General features: G+C 40.8%; 1 protein-coding gene across 1 annotated transcript in view; it reads right to left on the reverse strand.

Moving 5' to 3' along the window:
- The window catches only part of LOC102787168 (uncharacterized), a 35943-nt gene extending 24956 nt beyond the window's left edge, over positions 1–10987 (reverse strand). The window contains exon 1 of the mRNA XM_087836292.1: positions 10719–10987. Coding sequence (XP_087692418.1) covers positions 10719–10812 — 94 coding nt within the window. The 5' untranslated portion in view covers positions 10813–10987. The remainder of the gene's footprint in view (positions 1–10718) is intronic.
- Between the last annotated feature and the right edge of the window lie 2979 nt (positions 10988–13966).

Raw genomic sequence — 13966 nt, forward strand, 5'->3', positions numbered from 1 at the left:
TCTAACATGCATGAATCTCACGACCATGCCCACAATCATCCTTCTGGTGCATCATTAAGCCGAACTTTGTGCTTAGAGCAGCAGAAATACATCATCACAGGTGCATGTAAAGAAATTACAAAAAAGCATTAAACATGACAAAGAAGATGTTGATTTCCCAGAGGAATACACCTTATTTGTTGAATAAGTTACTTTCTCAGCTTGTTTTTTTGGGGGGGGGTGTGTGGCAGTAAAACTGGTCGCAGCTCCATTATTTCTTCTAAGAAACACAAAAGAATGAAGCTACCTTTTTTATTGCACACATTTAGTTGAGAGAAGTGAACTTATCTGGCAAAAACTTCATGTATTCCTTTTGCAAACTGAAAGGGAAACTCGGTACAGGTTCAAGAACAACATTTCACAGTGGTGTGCAGAGGACGGAGCTTGAAAAGGAGGGCATCGGGCTGTAAGAGAGAGCAGAGTACCACTGATGCCAGGACAAATGTGCAGGTTTCATTCCAGTTTTACCAGTTTGAGTGACTGAGCACACGGGACAGCACTCGCCCTCTGGGATCTCTGCGGTCTGGCAGTCACCTATATCCTCACACACCATGTCCTCACAAACCACCGTCCCCATTTCACACAAACAGACTCGACACGGCTCTGGGCTCCATATCTGATTGTTGGAGTAGAGTTTGCCATCCGCTGTACAGGAATCTTTATGACAAAGAACAGCAGCTGACTTCAGTATCATTTTCTGTGTCAGCTGTATATAATATAGTAGCTAAAAGATCATTAAAGCATCATTGTGGATTAGTAGTTTATGGGTTTGCACTTTTGCTGCCAGTTTTACTGAAGAAAGCAATATGATCTCCCCCTGCTGGTAAAGCAACCTCTGCCTGTGTGTCCATTTCAGTTTTTGGAGAGGCAAAGCATGAAATGTACACAGTGGACTGGTGTGTCTATTTTGCCCTGTTACTGGGTTGCAACACAGATGGAGCCACGAGGGAAACTTAAAATGCCATTACAGAGGACCAGTTAAACTCATTCCCAGCTTTCTACTTTCACTCTGTGACACCATCAGACTAACTTTCTGTGTCACAGTTCATAAAGAGTTTTATTTATCTCATACTGGCCCGTTATGTAGCCCCTCATTTCATTTTACTGCCTTTTACTGATCCCACCTTAAATGGCCACTTTCTTCTGATTGGACAACTTCTGGGAAAACAGCCAAGGGGCAGCACCCAATGATTATGAGCAACTTCCTACTCCTTCCTGTACTTTGTCAAGACAAGTCTGCTCATTGGTAAAGTAGAATACTTTTGGTAACTAACTAGTCAGAGCTAGTTAGAGAAAACTGAGTGATTACTCATAGTAATCACATATTATTTGAAGTCTTGATAATTTTTAATATGAATGTATGCCGCAGTATTTTGAGAAAAAGCACAAAAATTCTCCTTAAGTGTATGGAATAATTATGATTAATTCAAACAGTTTGAAATGGGAACTTAACTGTGTTTTACTGACCCTCCATCGACCCCAACCACCTCCTTCTATGTGCATAATCACTGTAACTTTGTTAACTCAGTTCCACCTTTGCCCCCATCATAATTACTTGATTCACAGTCTCTGTCTTCCACTCAATATCACTGCATTCCCATAAGCACTAGCTCTGCTCTGTGTTTGGGGCTAATTCTCACAGGTCAGCATGCTAACACTTGTTACACTTACTGAAAGTTAGCAAACAGACATTTTTTTTAAATAAAATCCCTTTTAAAACGTTCTTTGTTTTAATCTCATTTAGCCCAGACTTTATCTCACTACTGATGGACTCTCCTAGAAAAACCTCAAGCTACCTGTTAGCAATAAAACAATTTTTACAAAATTACTTAATAAATTGATGAAGTACTTCTGGACTTCCTTTGACTTCTTGATACGCATTTATGCAGTTCGGGTGAGGTGATGCCTTAAGACGTTTTACATGTATTTCTTTGTTCTTTTTCAGTTATTAAGTTCTTTCAATCACATGACCTCTATCTTCTTTCGGGCATGTGACCCTGTAGCATTAAGTGAATAAGGTCCCAGTCACACAGCCCTACAGACTGGTCAATGACCATTGGTCATCTACTGGTCATGATGGGGAATAATGTATTCTCCGACTGGCTGATGAAAAACTCATTGTGACCAGTTTGGTTGTTGGCAGTTTGGGATTGTCTGCAGAGACTAGCTAATCCTGGAGTAGATGTAAAATTGTGAAAAGTTGCACACAAATGGAGACAATTCACCATCAAAGTAAAAGTTGTGCCTTTTTTTAGTTTCTCTACTTTTCAGCAAGTAGTCAACAATTGGTTGTAGTCAACTCTGAATCTTCCATGCAAACTTGAGGCTGATAACATCGAAAGCAATTGTAACTAGGTTTTTGGTGTTGCTGATTTCAATTAATGACTGCCATCCAGCAACCAGCCGCCAGCAGGTGAGGAAATACACATTTTTCTGGTGGCAGTATCCTGTCCATCAATAGTAAAATAAGTTAACTGTAGTTAAAAATATAAAAAAAAACAACAGAAGCAAATGTGGGTGCCTTATTCTTGCATTCTACCTGAAGGCCACAAGATGGCGAGATCTCTGATTGGGGAAAAAAATAGATTGACTGCAGTGCTTTACTGCTCACTCATTGGTTAACAGCTTGCTAATAACAAGTTTTGACACATTTGGTTATTCGCAACCAGGATAGCAATGGTGGAAACAGGACGTCAACAACCAGCGAGTGACGTCACAGAGGCAACGTCCATCTTTTATACTGGTTTTGATCATAATCGGGGTGGCTGTAGCTCAGGTGGCAGAGTAGGTCAGCCACTAATCAGAAGGTCGGTGGTTCGATCCCAGGCTGCCTCCTGGCTGCATGCCAAATATCCTTGGGCAAGATACTAACCCCATATTTGCCTACTGGTGGTGGTCAGAGGGCCCGGTGGCGCCTGTGTCCGGCAGCCTCGCCTTTGTCAGTGCGCCCCAGGGCAGCTGTGGCTACAATGTAGCTTGCCATCGCCAGTGTGTGAATGGGTGAATGACTGAATGTAGTGTAAAGCGCTTTGGGGTCCTTAAGGACTAGAAAAGCGCTATACAAATGTAGGCCATTTACCATTTAATCAGTACAGAGGAAAACTCAAGCAATACTTAGAGGACCTCTATGACTTGAGAATTTGTGTCTTTCCTTTGATTTTTTTTTATTTCCACTGACAAAATGTTCAATTATTGTCTCTGTAGTGCTGTGAAGATGTGCTGTAGTAAATAAAAAGGGCCATAAAGTCGTGATTCGCAGCACACAGGATGAATTACACTTGTTATAAGAATACCACAGGTAATAAAAAGTGGGAAAGCAGTGTGGATATTTATGGAACAGACATCCCAGTGTTTGAATCTGTCCAACATGAAGCTCAAAATATTTATTACCAGTTTTATTGTCCGTGTTCGGAGGCTGTTGCGTGGCTGCTGAGCACACAGGGCAGCACTCGCCCTGAGGCGCCTCAGTGGTCTCACAGTCGCCTAGCTCTTCACACACCACCTCCTCACACACCACAGTCCCCGTGTCACACACACAGACTCGACACGGCTCTGGGCTCCATATCTGATTGTTGGAGTAGGTCGTGCCATTTTCTGTGCAGGTATCTTCATGAGACAGAACAGCAGCCGCATGAGTATCGTGGGTGAGTCCCTTTCAGCCCATACGTCATTGTGAGGGTTTCATCAATGAGACACAGTTTTTGCCATCTCTAGTAAGTCAGGAATCCAATGTAATGGTTGCTAGCAGATTTCCGCAGTTTCCCGTAGTTTGCAAGCAAGACAATGACTTGTCTGCACTTGCTAACTACTGGCTAAATTGCAGTTACATTTTAAAAATGTAAATGGCGAACAATCACCTTCAAAGTAAAGGTTGTTTCAAAAGGTCAACTTTTACTTTGAAGGTGAATGCTCTTCAGTTTTATTGCCACTCATTCCCAAGTTGGCCAGTGATTGCAGATGAGTTGCTGCTTCCCATGAAAACTGCTACCGACCAAGGCAATCACAAGGAGTTTTCTGGTGCAGCAGCCTCTTTGTGACCGATTTCATGGCAATTGCCAGCAGCCTTCACCATCCACTCGACAACTACATCCATTCATCCATTCATCTATTAAATATCGCTTATCCAGTTAACTCATCTGGAGGGAAAGACAGAATAGATCCCAGCCCAATCAAGTGATATAATCTCTCCAGCATGTCCTAGGTCTGCCTCTGGGCCTCCTCCTGATAGGATATACTTGGAATATGTCAACTAGGAGACGAGGCAGGATGTTGGAGGCATCCTGGTTCCTGCCCGAACCACCTCAACTGGATCCCTTCAATGTAGAGAAGCAGTGCTTCTACTCCGAGCCCCTCCCAAATGATGGAGCTCCTAAACCTATCTCTAAGGGAGAGGCCAGCCACTTGTATCCCTGACCTCATTCTTTCATTCACTACCCAGAGGTCATGACTACTGCTGAGGGTACAGACTTAGATTGATGGTAAATCAAAAGCTTTGCTTTTATGCCAGCAGCTTTGTTATCATATCCCCAGCTGTATACAAAAACACATTGTACTGAAAACCTCACAATGACCAGCTGAAAGGAAGCTGCAGGTGGATTATATCCCCATACTGAAGGTAGAGCTGCAGTGGTTTACCTGCTTTAGGTTCTGTCGTGTGAGTTGAGCACACGGGGCAACACTCGCCCTTTGGAGTCACCGCCATCTGGCAGCCACTCAGCTCCTCACACACCTCGTCCTCACACACTACAGCCCCCGAGTCGCACACACAGACCCGACACAGCTCTGGGCTCCATGTCTCATAGTTGCGGTAGACTTTTCCATTTTCTGTACAGCTGTCTGAGTCAAGCAAAGCAGCAATCAACATCTGGAGAGGTATGTGTGTATTAATATTCTTTAAATCAACCACAGAGAGAGGGTATTTCTTCTGGAGCAGTAGATCTACAGCAACACAAACCCCGTCTTTAATGTGATGTATATTAATCCATCAGGATGCACCAGCTGCCCTTTAGGTAAGAGTGTGAAGGTTAATTAAAAATCACCCTACATGGGAGTCAGTTCCATGTAGGGTTGTGGAGAACAGCACCTTATCTACAAGGAAAGATACTACTGTACTGCAGTGTCTTTACTTTTTTTTTTTTTCCAATTTAAGGCAGTATAATATTTAAAATAATCAAATTGACATGAGTTCAGTGACCCTACCATGTACTGTAAAACCTCACAGCCTGAACAAGAAATGTTCAGTGTCTTTGCTATAAGGTTACAGGAAGAGTCTCTCCTCACTGGTGTGGGAAATACACTAGGAAGACCACACTTTAAAACTTCTTTAGGAGCATGTGGCGTCCAGCAGACTCCAATTTTCTCAACAAAAAGCAGCAGTGAACCCAGCGCACCGTGACTCGCACAGAGCAAAATGCTTGTTACCGTAATCATGATTAAATTCTGTCAAAGCTGTTTAAGTCCTTTATCAAAACAGCTTTTCAGCAAGTTTCAATCTGAGCAACAGTGCTCTTTGAAAGCGCACCCACCCAACGTCAGTTAGTACTGGCCACTTTATTAGGTACACATTACTAATTACATGGTTGGAGCGCCTTTTTCCTTCAGAGCGCCCTTAATTCCTTGTGCCATAAAAACATTCTTCAGAAATTTTGGTCCACGCTGGCATGACCATATTACGCAGTTGCCGCACATCCATGATGCGATGCCCTCCAAAGGAAATAACTTGTATTGGAATAAAAACTATGTAATGAAATGTCACAAACCTCAAATCATCTCAAACTGGTTTCTTAAAGATGACAATGAGTTAAGTGAACTGTAATGGCCTCTACAGTCACCAGATCTCAAACCAGTAGAGCACCACTGGGGTGTGATGGAACAGGAGATCTCTCAAATCTCTGAAAAATGTTTCCAGCACTTTGTTGACTCTGTGCCATGAAGAAGCAGTTCTGAAGGCAAAAGTATATACGTTTTTTTCCCCTCAGGTCAGTAAAAGTAGAAAACTCTGTGAAGGAAAAATCAATTTAAACGTTGTGCATATTTTAAAACAGCCTGCAGGGGGCGACTGTGGTTGTATAGAAGTCTCAGCTTCCTTAGTAAACTGTTTCCTGATGAGTTTCGGGGTTCAGGTATTCAGGTACTGAGGTCAAACTGAATAAAGCATGAAACTCATTATGGTCTTTAATTAAGTCCAAAAGAGGACAAGCCAGTATATGCTCATTGTCTAACAGAACTTTAACCACACCTCAGTAGCCAATGAGCCAGTGACTATTAGTTTTGTGGTTAGAGCCTGTTCGTTGTGACCGGTTTTAAGTGTTCAGCTTGAGGTTTTATGTGATGTCATGGTGCCTTCATCCATCTTTTACATACAGTCTATGGACAGTGCAAACTACAAAGATGTCTTTTACCTTTAAAGTCAGCTAAACATAAATGGGAAAAAAATTGATTTCAAACTGAGACACTTGATCTTATTACCAAGAATCTCCACAAACATCCTTCTCCCTCATGACAGACACTTTTAGGTAAATTGCTTCTGAGCAGTCAGTGACTAGACTGTGGTTGAATTTGACAGCTCCTGGCTGCGAATGCAATGATAAAAGTGTCTGTATGCAAGTATGCAATCATCTCTGCAACAGCGACGTCTCTTGTCACTCAATTATATACATAAAACAAGGCCAGACGTGTAGTTTTCATGTCAAAAATCTATCAGCATGTCAGTTAATCAGGGGCTAAAATATAAGGTGAAAGGAGCCTGTTTAAATATTGTAATTTAGAAAAATGACAGAAAACAGAGAGCTGCCTCATTCAGCTGCAGGGTCCTGGGGGTAAAATAAACAAAAATGCACTTATTTTCAGAACCCTCTTATTTAAGTTTTTTATACCTACATTCAGTTTTCAGTGACCCAAATAAATTTTTCTTGAATTAAATGTACATTCCAGCACGTATTAACATATTTATGCAGTGTAAGAGGGCAGATTTAGGCACTTTCATCCTGCTGGCCTTGGATGAAGCTGAGTCCCTGCCATGAAATCATCCCAAAACCATCAAGAAACAGTAAAAACATGAAAAAAAAAAAAAAAAGGGGGGGGGGGGGGGGGGGAAGGTACAAATGGCCACCTGCTGCAGGCTTTCTGAGTGCATTTTAATCCTGGCAGTTTAGTGACGTCCCTAAGCACTAATTATGTGGTAGAGCCGCTCCCCACCAGAGAGGCTGCTTCTTATATGCAGCAGTTATTTCAGTGGAAACCTCAGCAGCTGTATTATACGTTGGGCTCAGAGGCTGCGGTTTCACTTTATTTGGGAGGTGCCACACCCGGAGAAACCTCCTGCCATGAAACCTGCTTCACCCTGTAGCTGCAGCGTCTTTACCAAGAAGAGCTCTTAATACCAGTAATTAACGCTGGCATTTAATCTGTGAAAGCTCATTTTTCTTCATCACTTCTGCAGATAAAAAGTAGTTTTTTTTCACTTAAAATTTATACTGCAGACTTTATACTCTTGGGCAGTGCCTCAGCTATTTTTATGTGATTATAGCTTATATATACAGTACAGCATGAGGTCAATTATCATGACTAGCTGTGGTTTTCTTTTCTCCACCCATGCTTTCTGACTACAGGCTTAGTTTTTAAACCATATTCAGTTCGCAAAAACAGGACTTCAGACTAGAGATTCACAAAGTGAGGGATGAGTCATGTTAAGATGATTTATGATATGAAAAAGGAACTGCAATATTGTTCTTTACCATTTATTAAAACTTATTTCAATAAATAGGAAGGGAAGGTGATATAACATCAGTCTGTGCTAATTTCTCATACTTATTTTACACCAACAGTCTATATTTTGATGTCTTTTTATTTTACTTTTTTCATCTGAATACTTTCTCTTTTAAAGGTTCAAAAACAATTAAAATGGTTGAAATGGAGAAATCCAACATTACAAACTTGGTTTCAAGAGTAACCAGAAACAGTCCTGAAGGCTATACCTTAGATTTAAAGGGTCACAATAAAGAATCCCAATCCACACACTGCTTAAAAAAATCTATAAGTGAAAAGCAAACATGTGCAGAAACTTGCACACATAAGTAAACTAGGACTTGCTGATATTGATAGTATGGAAGTTTGTTTCTGCCACTAGAAAAAAAAAAGTCAGATCAACTTACTTATGAGTAAGTTTCCTGAAAGTTTCCAGAATCTAACCCAAAATTTGACCTAGAGATCTCACATAGGATACCAACAAAACATAATTTCATAGGAGTAAAGAATTCTGATTCTGATTCTAATTCTGAACAAGCGTGTGGCTAGCATCATAAATCGCACAGTTCATTCATAACAACTCATATACTGTCACATATGTATTGTGACAGTATATGTATATGCATTTCAGCTAGAAATGACTTGAAATGACTTGTGAACTTCTCTGCTGTAAGGAAACAACAGAAATTTCAGTTCAAAATGGAGGATAAACCCACAACAAATTTGCAGTTTGTAGCTGCACAAAATTAAACTTATTCACAGATTTACTTTAATCTTTACTTTTTGTCAGATATTTATGCATAACACCTAACTCGTTTCAAGGTCATATGCACCAACAGCTTCCAAATAACTCGTGAACCTCTTTAAAAGTTAGAATAACTCTCATGCTAAATAAGCTAATGACACCGAATAGCTTAGCTTTACATATACTTTAAATATACTCTGGAAACGGTAGGACTATAACATAAGCAGTCCACCAATAAAGATTAGACAAAGTTACATTCACTTGTTATATATTTTGTTGAATCTGAAATGAAAAATGTTAATTACACTTTTTAATTTGTATGCTACACTTGAAGCTGGGGTCAGCCATGTTTAAGCAGCAATTCGCTACACTCTGGAAACTAACAATAACTGACTTAGTGCAAAGTAAGCAGGAAACCAGAGAATACTCTACAATGCTACACCACCTTTTTAAATATTTTAATGAGATTAAGGGGAAATCTTATTGTCTGTATGTTAAACTGAACATATAGACTTAGTTTAGCTTAGCACACAGACTGGAAAAAGTGAAATGTGATAAAAGCCTAATTTTGGTCTAAGCTAGCAACTAGACGAGATGTAAGGTACGCTTAGATGTTAGATGTCTCGTTAAGAATGAATTGTTTACTACTGATGATGCTACAGCTAGCTGTTCATTAGCAAGATAGTGTTTAAAGTTAGTAAAATATAAATATTAGCCCCTCTGAGGCTCATTAATGTTTTATATTAAAATAAAATTAGTTTAATTAGCACAAAAGTCAAGAAACTGCAAAAAAAGTTGGTAAGTCATCTAGCCTGTTTGTTGACTGAAAACAAAGCTAAGCAGCTGCCACAATTAGCTTCATATTTTGGCATTTGTTATAAATTATGTTGTCTCAAGCAAAAAAATTGATGGTCAATGGTCAAAACTGTTCAATTTTACAATTAACATTTGAATGCCCCTGTCTTTATAGTTTTATAATTAGCAGTCTTCAAAGAATTTCAAGCTACGTATCCATGTAAACCTTTGCCTCTTGGCTCTAAACCCGGTTTTGACTTATTCACTTTTTAATTATTAAAAAATGACCCTAAATATAATTTCTGGTCTGAAGTGATACTTATCAGGCCATAGCTGGAGAAAATGCCATACATAAACATTACTGTTAGAAAAAAAAGAAAAAAAAAAGGCAGATTCAGACCGAAAAACAGCTGGTGCAGATATTTTGAGGTTGTTGTTTATCCCTTTACAGCATGAATGCTTCAGTGGAGGTATAGTTGGATGAAAGTAAGAGATGCATATTTCATATTCAGCATAGTCTTAGTCTGGGTGTGTCTTGTCTGCAACTGGCCTGAAGTCTGACCAAAATTAGTGGCCTTCTTTTGTCCATTCCATCCACAAGGCCACATCATTATAGCCGTGGCACTCCGAACCCCTTCATTCAGCCTCGACCTCGCACTGAAATAGCCCTGTGTGCTCTTTAAGTGTGCACTGCAGCCTGTTGGGGGGGGAAGTATTTTTGACCCAGGATCACATTTACTCAGACATTTGATTTTAGAAATGAGCCACATCTCCATCTTTGAGAAATCCTCACAAATTTTGTCATTTCAGTGTCAAAGCTTTTTATCAACTTCAAGACTTTCAAACAGTTTCAGTTTAGCTTCTTTACTAATCGTCACCTGGTCAGTGGCTTGTAGCAGCTTTCCCTAAATGGTGTCTCATTAAGGCAAGATAAGCCTTTCTGGTGTTGGTTGTGGGTGTGAATTTAACCTTTCATCCCTAAACCACAAGGCCAATGCGGTCTGAGCTTTAGGAGGCAGAACATCCCAGTTTAACTTTACAGGACAACCACATTCTGAAATTCTGGAAATAAATAAATAAAACATGGATATAATGGGGGGGAAATAACACAGAATATGAACATAAAAGTTTTATAAAAATACAGATTAAAGTGTTTTCAGAAGCCTTGTTGAATCATGAAAAATCAGAAGGCAACAAATCAAAGGAAAACATTGTTATTATATAAGAAAAACATGAAAACCTTGATCAATTAAGCACATGAACTGGTGATTTTATAAACCTGTTATCAGAACAAAAGCCCACAGAAGAACAGGAAGGATCCCTATCAGGTATCAACACAGAAAGCCAATCAGAGGACAGCAGAAGAAGTCATAATTTGGTGGATATCGCTCACCATTCTTAGTATCTTCTTGGCAGGTCACGGCGATCACCTGAGCCAAGGTGAGGGCCAGGCAGACGATAATCCTAGAGTGCAACGAGGGGCCCATGTCTGCATGCCAGACATGCAGCGTCCTCACACACAAATCGCTGTGCAAGAGAGGAAGTCAGCGAGAGCACGACCCCGAACTAAAGAATCCAGGCTGAAAAATCCCAAATATCCCTGAGTGCAACACGGCTCCTGGATGAGCGATTACTGCAAACTGAAAGGAGCTCCCTCTTCAACCACCCCCCCACCAACACCTCCTTCTTTTACTCTCTCTCTCAAACTCCCTCCCTCTCTTTAGTCTCCTCTATCATCATCATTTCTTTTTGCTCTATTTCAGGGCCACCCTCCTCCTCCTACTGCATTTGCCTTGAAAGATGGCATAATTAAAGGCTGCATGAAATTAGTCCATTTGAAAGGCTGATGAAAGAAGATGGGTTGGACGGTGAAGCTGAAGAAATTTCTTTTGAAAGCTACAGTTGAGCGCTGTGCATAATTTGCAGTTTGTTGCATGAACATTTTCCTTGAATAACCTGAGGCTTAAGAACAAGATCTGCAGGAGAGTTCGCTCTTTTTGTTCCCTTGCTACTCTACGTGAAAAGGGACACCTCAGCTCAGAAGTGGTCTGTTTGAAAAACGTCTGTGAGTTTGGGGTGTTCTTTAGTGGCCTTTGGTTTAACAGCAAACAAAGTTAATGTTCTAGCTGATAATATAAATTTTCTTTCACTTTGGGGTTGCAGAAGACAAAAACAGAGCTCTAAAACTGTTGCCTAACCTCAAGATAATCATATCCAGCAAACATTTTAATGCCGATTAACAATCTTTTCTTAAAGTCTATTACTTGATTTCTTAACTTGGTGACGCTGTCACTTGGTGTTCGCTTGCTCTGCGGTAGAGTATCGCTTCCTGTTCCTGCTCAAACACAGTGGTGTTTCTGAGTAGCTTATCTGCTTAGCAATTTAATTAACAACTTTAAAATACATTCTTTAGCCAAAGTATTCACTCACCGTGTCGGTGCTGTTTCGCTAGCTTAGCTCGTAGCCGACTCGTTAGCACCATGGCTACTTCAACTGTCGCTCCTACACTTTCCTGCTCATTGTGTCAGATGTTTAGTTACTCCTCGGCCTCTTTTAGCAGTAATGATACCTGTAACAAATGTAGCATATTTGTAGCTCTGGAGGCCAGGATTACTGAACTGGAGACTCAGCTTCGCACCCTTCATTCACCTGTAGCTAGCCAGGTCCCTGTAGCTGGTGCAGCCGAAGATAGCGTAGGCCCCGCTAGCTGTTCCCCGGCAGACCCGAAGCAGCTGGGGAAAGAGGGCGGCTGGGTGACGGTGAGGAGGAAGCGTAGTCCTAAACAGAAGCCCCAGGTACACCACCAACCTGTTCATGTGTCTAACCGTTTTTTCCCACTTGGCGACACACCCGCTGGGGGTCAAACTCTGGTAATTGGTGATTCTGTTCTCAGACGTGTGAAGCTAGAGACACCGGCAAACATAGTCAATTGTCTTCCAGGGGCCAGAGCAGGCGACATTGAAGGAAATTTAAAACAGCTAGCTAAGGGTAAACGTAAGTTCAGTAAAATCATAATTCACGTCGGCAGTAATGACACCCGGTTACGCCAATCGGAGGTCACTAAAATCAATATTGAATCTGTGTGTAACTTTGCCAAAACAATGTCGGACTCTGTAGTTTTCTCTGGTCCCCTCCCCAATCAGACCAGGAGTGACATGTTTAGCCGCATGTTCTCCTTAAATTGCTGGCTGTCTGAGTGGTGTCCCAGAAACGATGTGGGCTTCATAGATAATTGGCAAACCTGGAGGAAACCTGGTCTTGTTACGAGAGACGGCATCCATCCCACTTTGGATGGAGCAGCTCTCATTTCTAGAAATATGGACAAGTTTATTAAACCCCCCAAAATATGACTATCCAGATTTGGGACCAGGAAGCAGAGTTACAGTCTTACACGCCTCTCTGCAGCTTCTCTCCTCCTGCTACTCCCCCAAAAACCCATCTTCATTGAGACTGTGTCAGCTCCCAAAAAGACAAAAAACAAACTAAAAACCAGCAACAAACAACTTAAACATAAACAATTACAAAGAAAGAACAATGCAGTATCCACATCTGAACCAAACAGTAAAACAGTGAAATGTGGATTATTAAATATTAGGTCATCATCATCTTCAATGCTCATAGAGCAGAGCAGCTATCTGAACACTGCCCCATCAGAGGTCGATTATCTTGTTAATAATTTCACCTCCTCACTACGTACGACTCTGGATACTGTAGCTCCTGTGAAAACTAAGGTCTCTAATCAGAAGTACCTGGCTCCGTGGTATAATTCTCAAACACGTACCCTAAAGCAGATAACTCGCTGGAGAGGAAATGGCATGTCACAAATTTAGAGGATCATCATTTAGCCTGGAGAAATAGTTTGTTGCTTTATAAGAAAGCCCTCCCCAAAGCCAGAACATCTTACTATTCGTCACTGATTGAAGAAAATAAGAACAACCCCAGCTTTCTCTTCAGCACTGTAGCCAGGCTGACAAAAAGTCAGAGCTCTATTGAGCCAACCATCCCTTTAACGTTAACTAGTAATGACTTCATGAACTTCTTCACAAATAAAATTTTAATCATTAGAGAAAAAATTACCAATAATCATCCCACAGATGTAATATTATCTACAGCTACTCTTAGTACCATTGATGTTAAGTTAGACTCTTTTTCTCCAATCGATCTTTCTGAGTTAAACTTCAATAATTACTTCCTCCAAACCATCAACGTGTCTTTTAGACCCCATTCCTACAAAACTGCTCAAAGAGGTCCTGCCATTAATTAATTCTTCGATCTTATATATGATCAACCTATCTCTAATAATCGGCTATGTACCACAGGCCTTCAAGCTGGCTGTAGTTAAACCTTTACTCAAAAAGCATCTCTAGAACCAGCAGTCTTAGCTAATTATAGGCCAATCTCCAACCTTCCTTTCATATCAAAAATCCTTGAAAGAGTAGTTGTCACACAGCTAACAGATCATCTGCAGAGGAATGGTTTATTTGAAGAGTTTCAGTCAGGTTTCAGAGTTCATCACAGCACAGAAACCGCTTTAGTGAAGGTTACAAATGATCTTCTTATGGCCTCTGACAGTGGACTCATCTCTGTGCTTGTCCTGCTAGACCAGGGGTGGGCAATCTCAGTCCACGAGGGCCGGTGTCC

The sequence above is a fragment of the Neolamprologus brichardi genome, chromosome 23 (genome assembly GCF_056152115.1).
Source record: "Neolamprologus brichardi isolate AB-2024 chromosome 23, ASM5615211v1, whole genome shotgun sequence".
NCBI lineage: Eukaryota > Metazoa > Chordata > Actinopteri > Cichliformes > Cichlidae > Neolamprologus > Neolamprologus brichardi.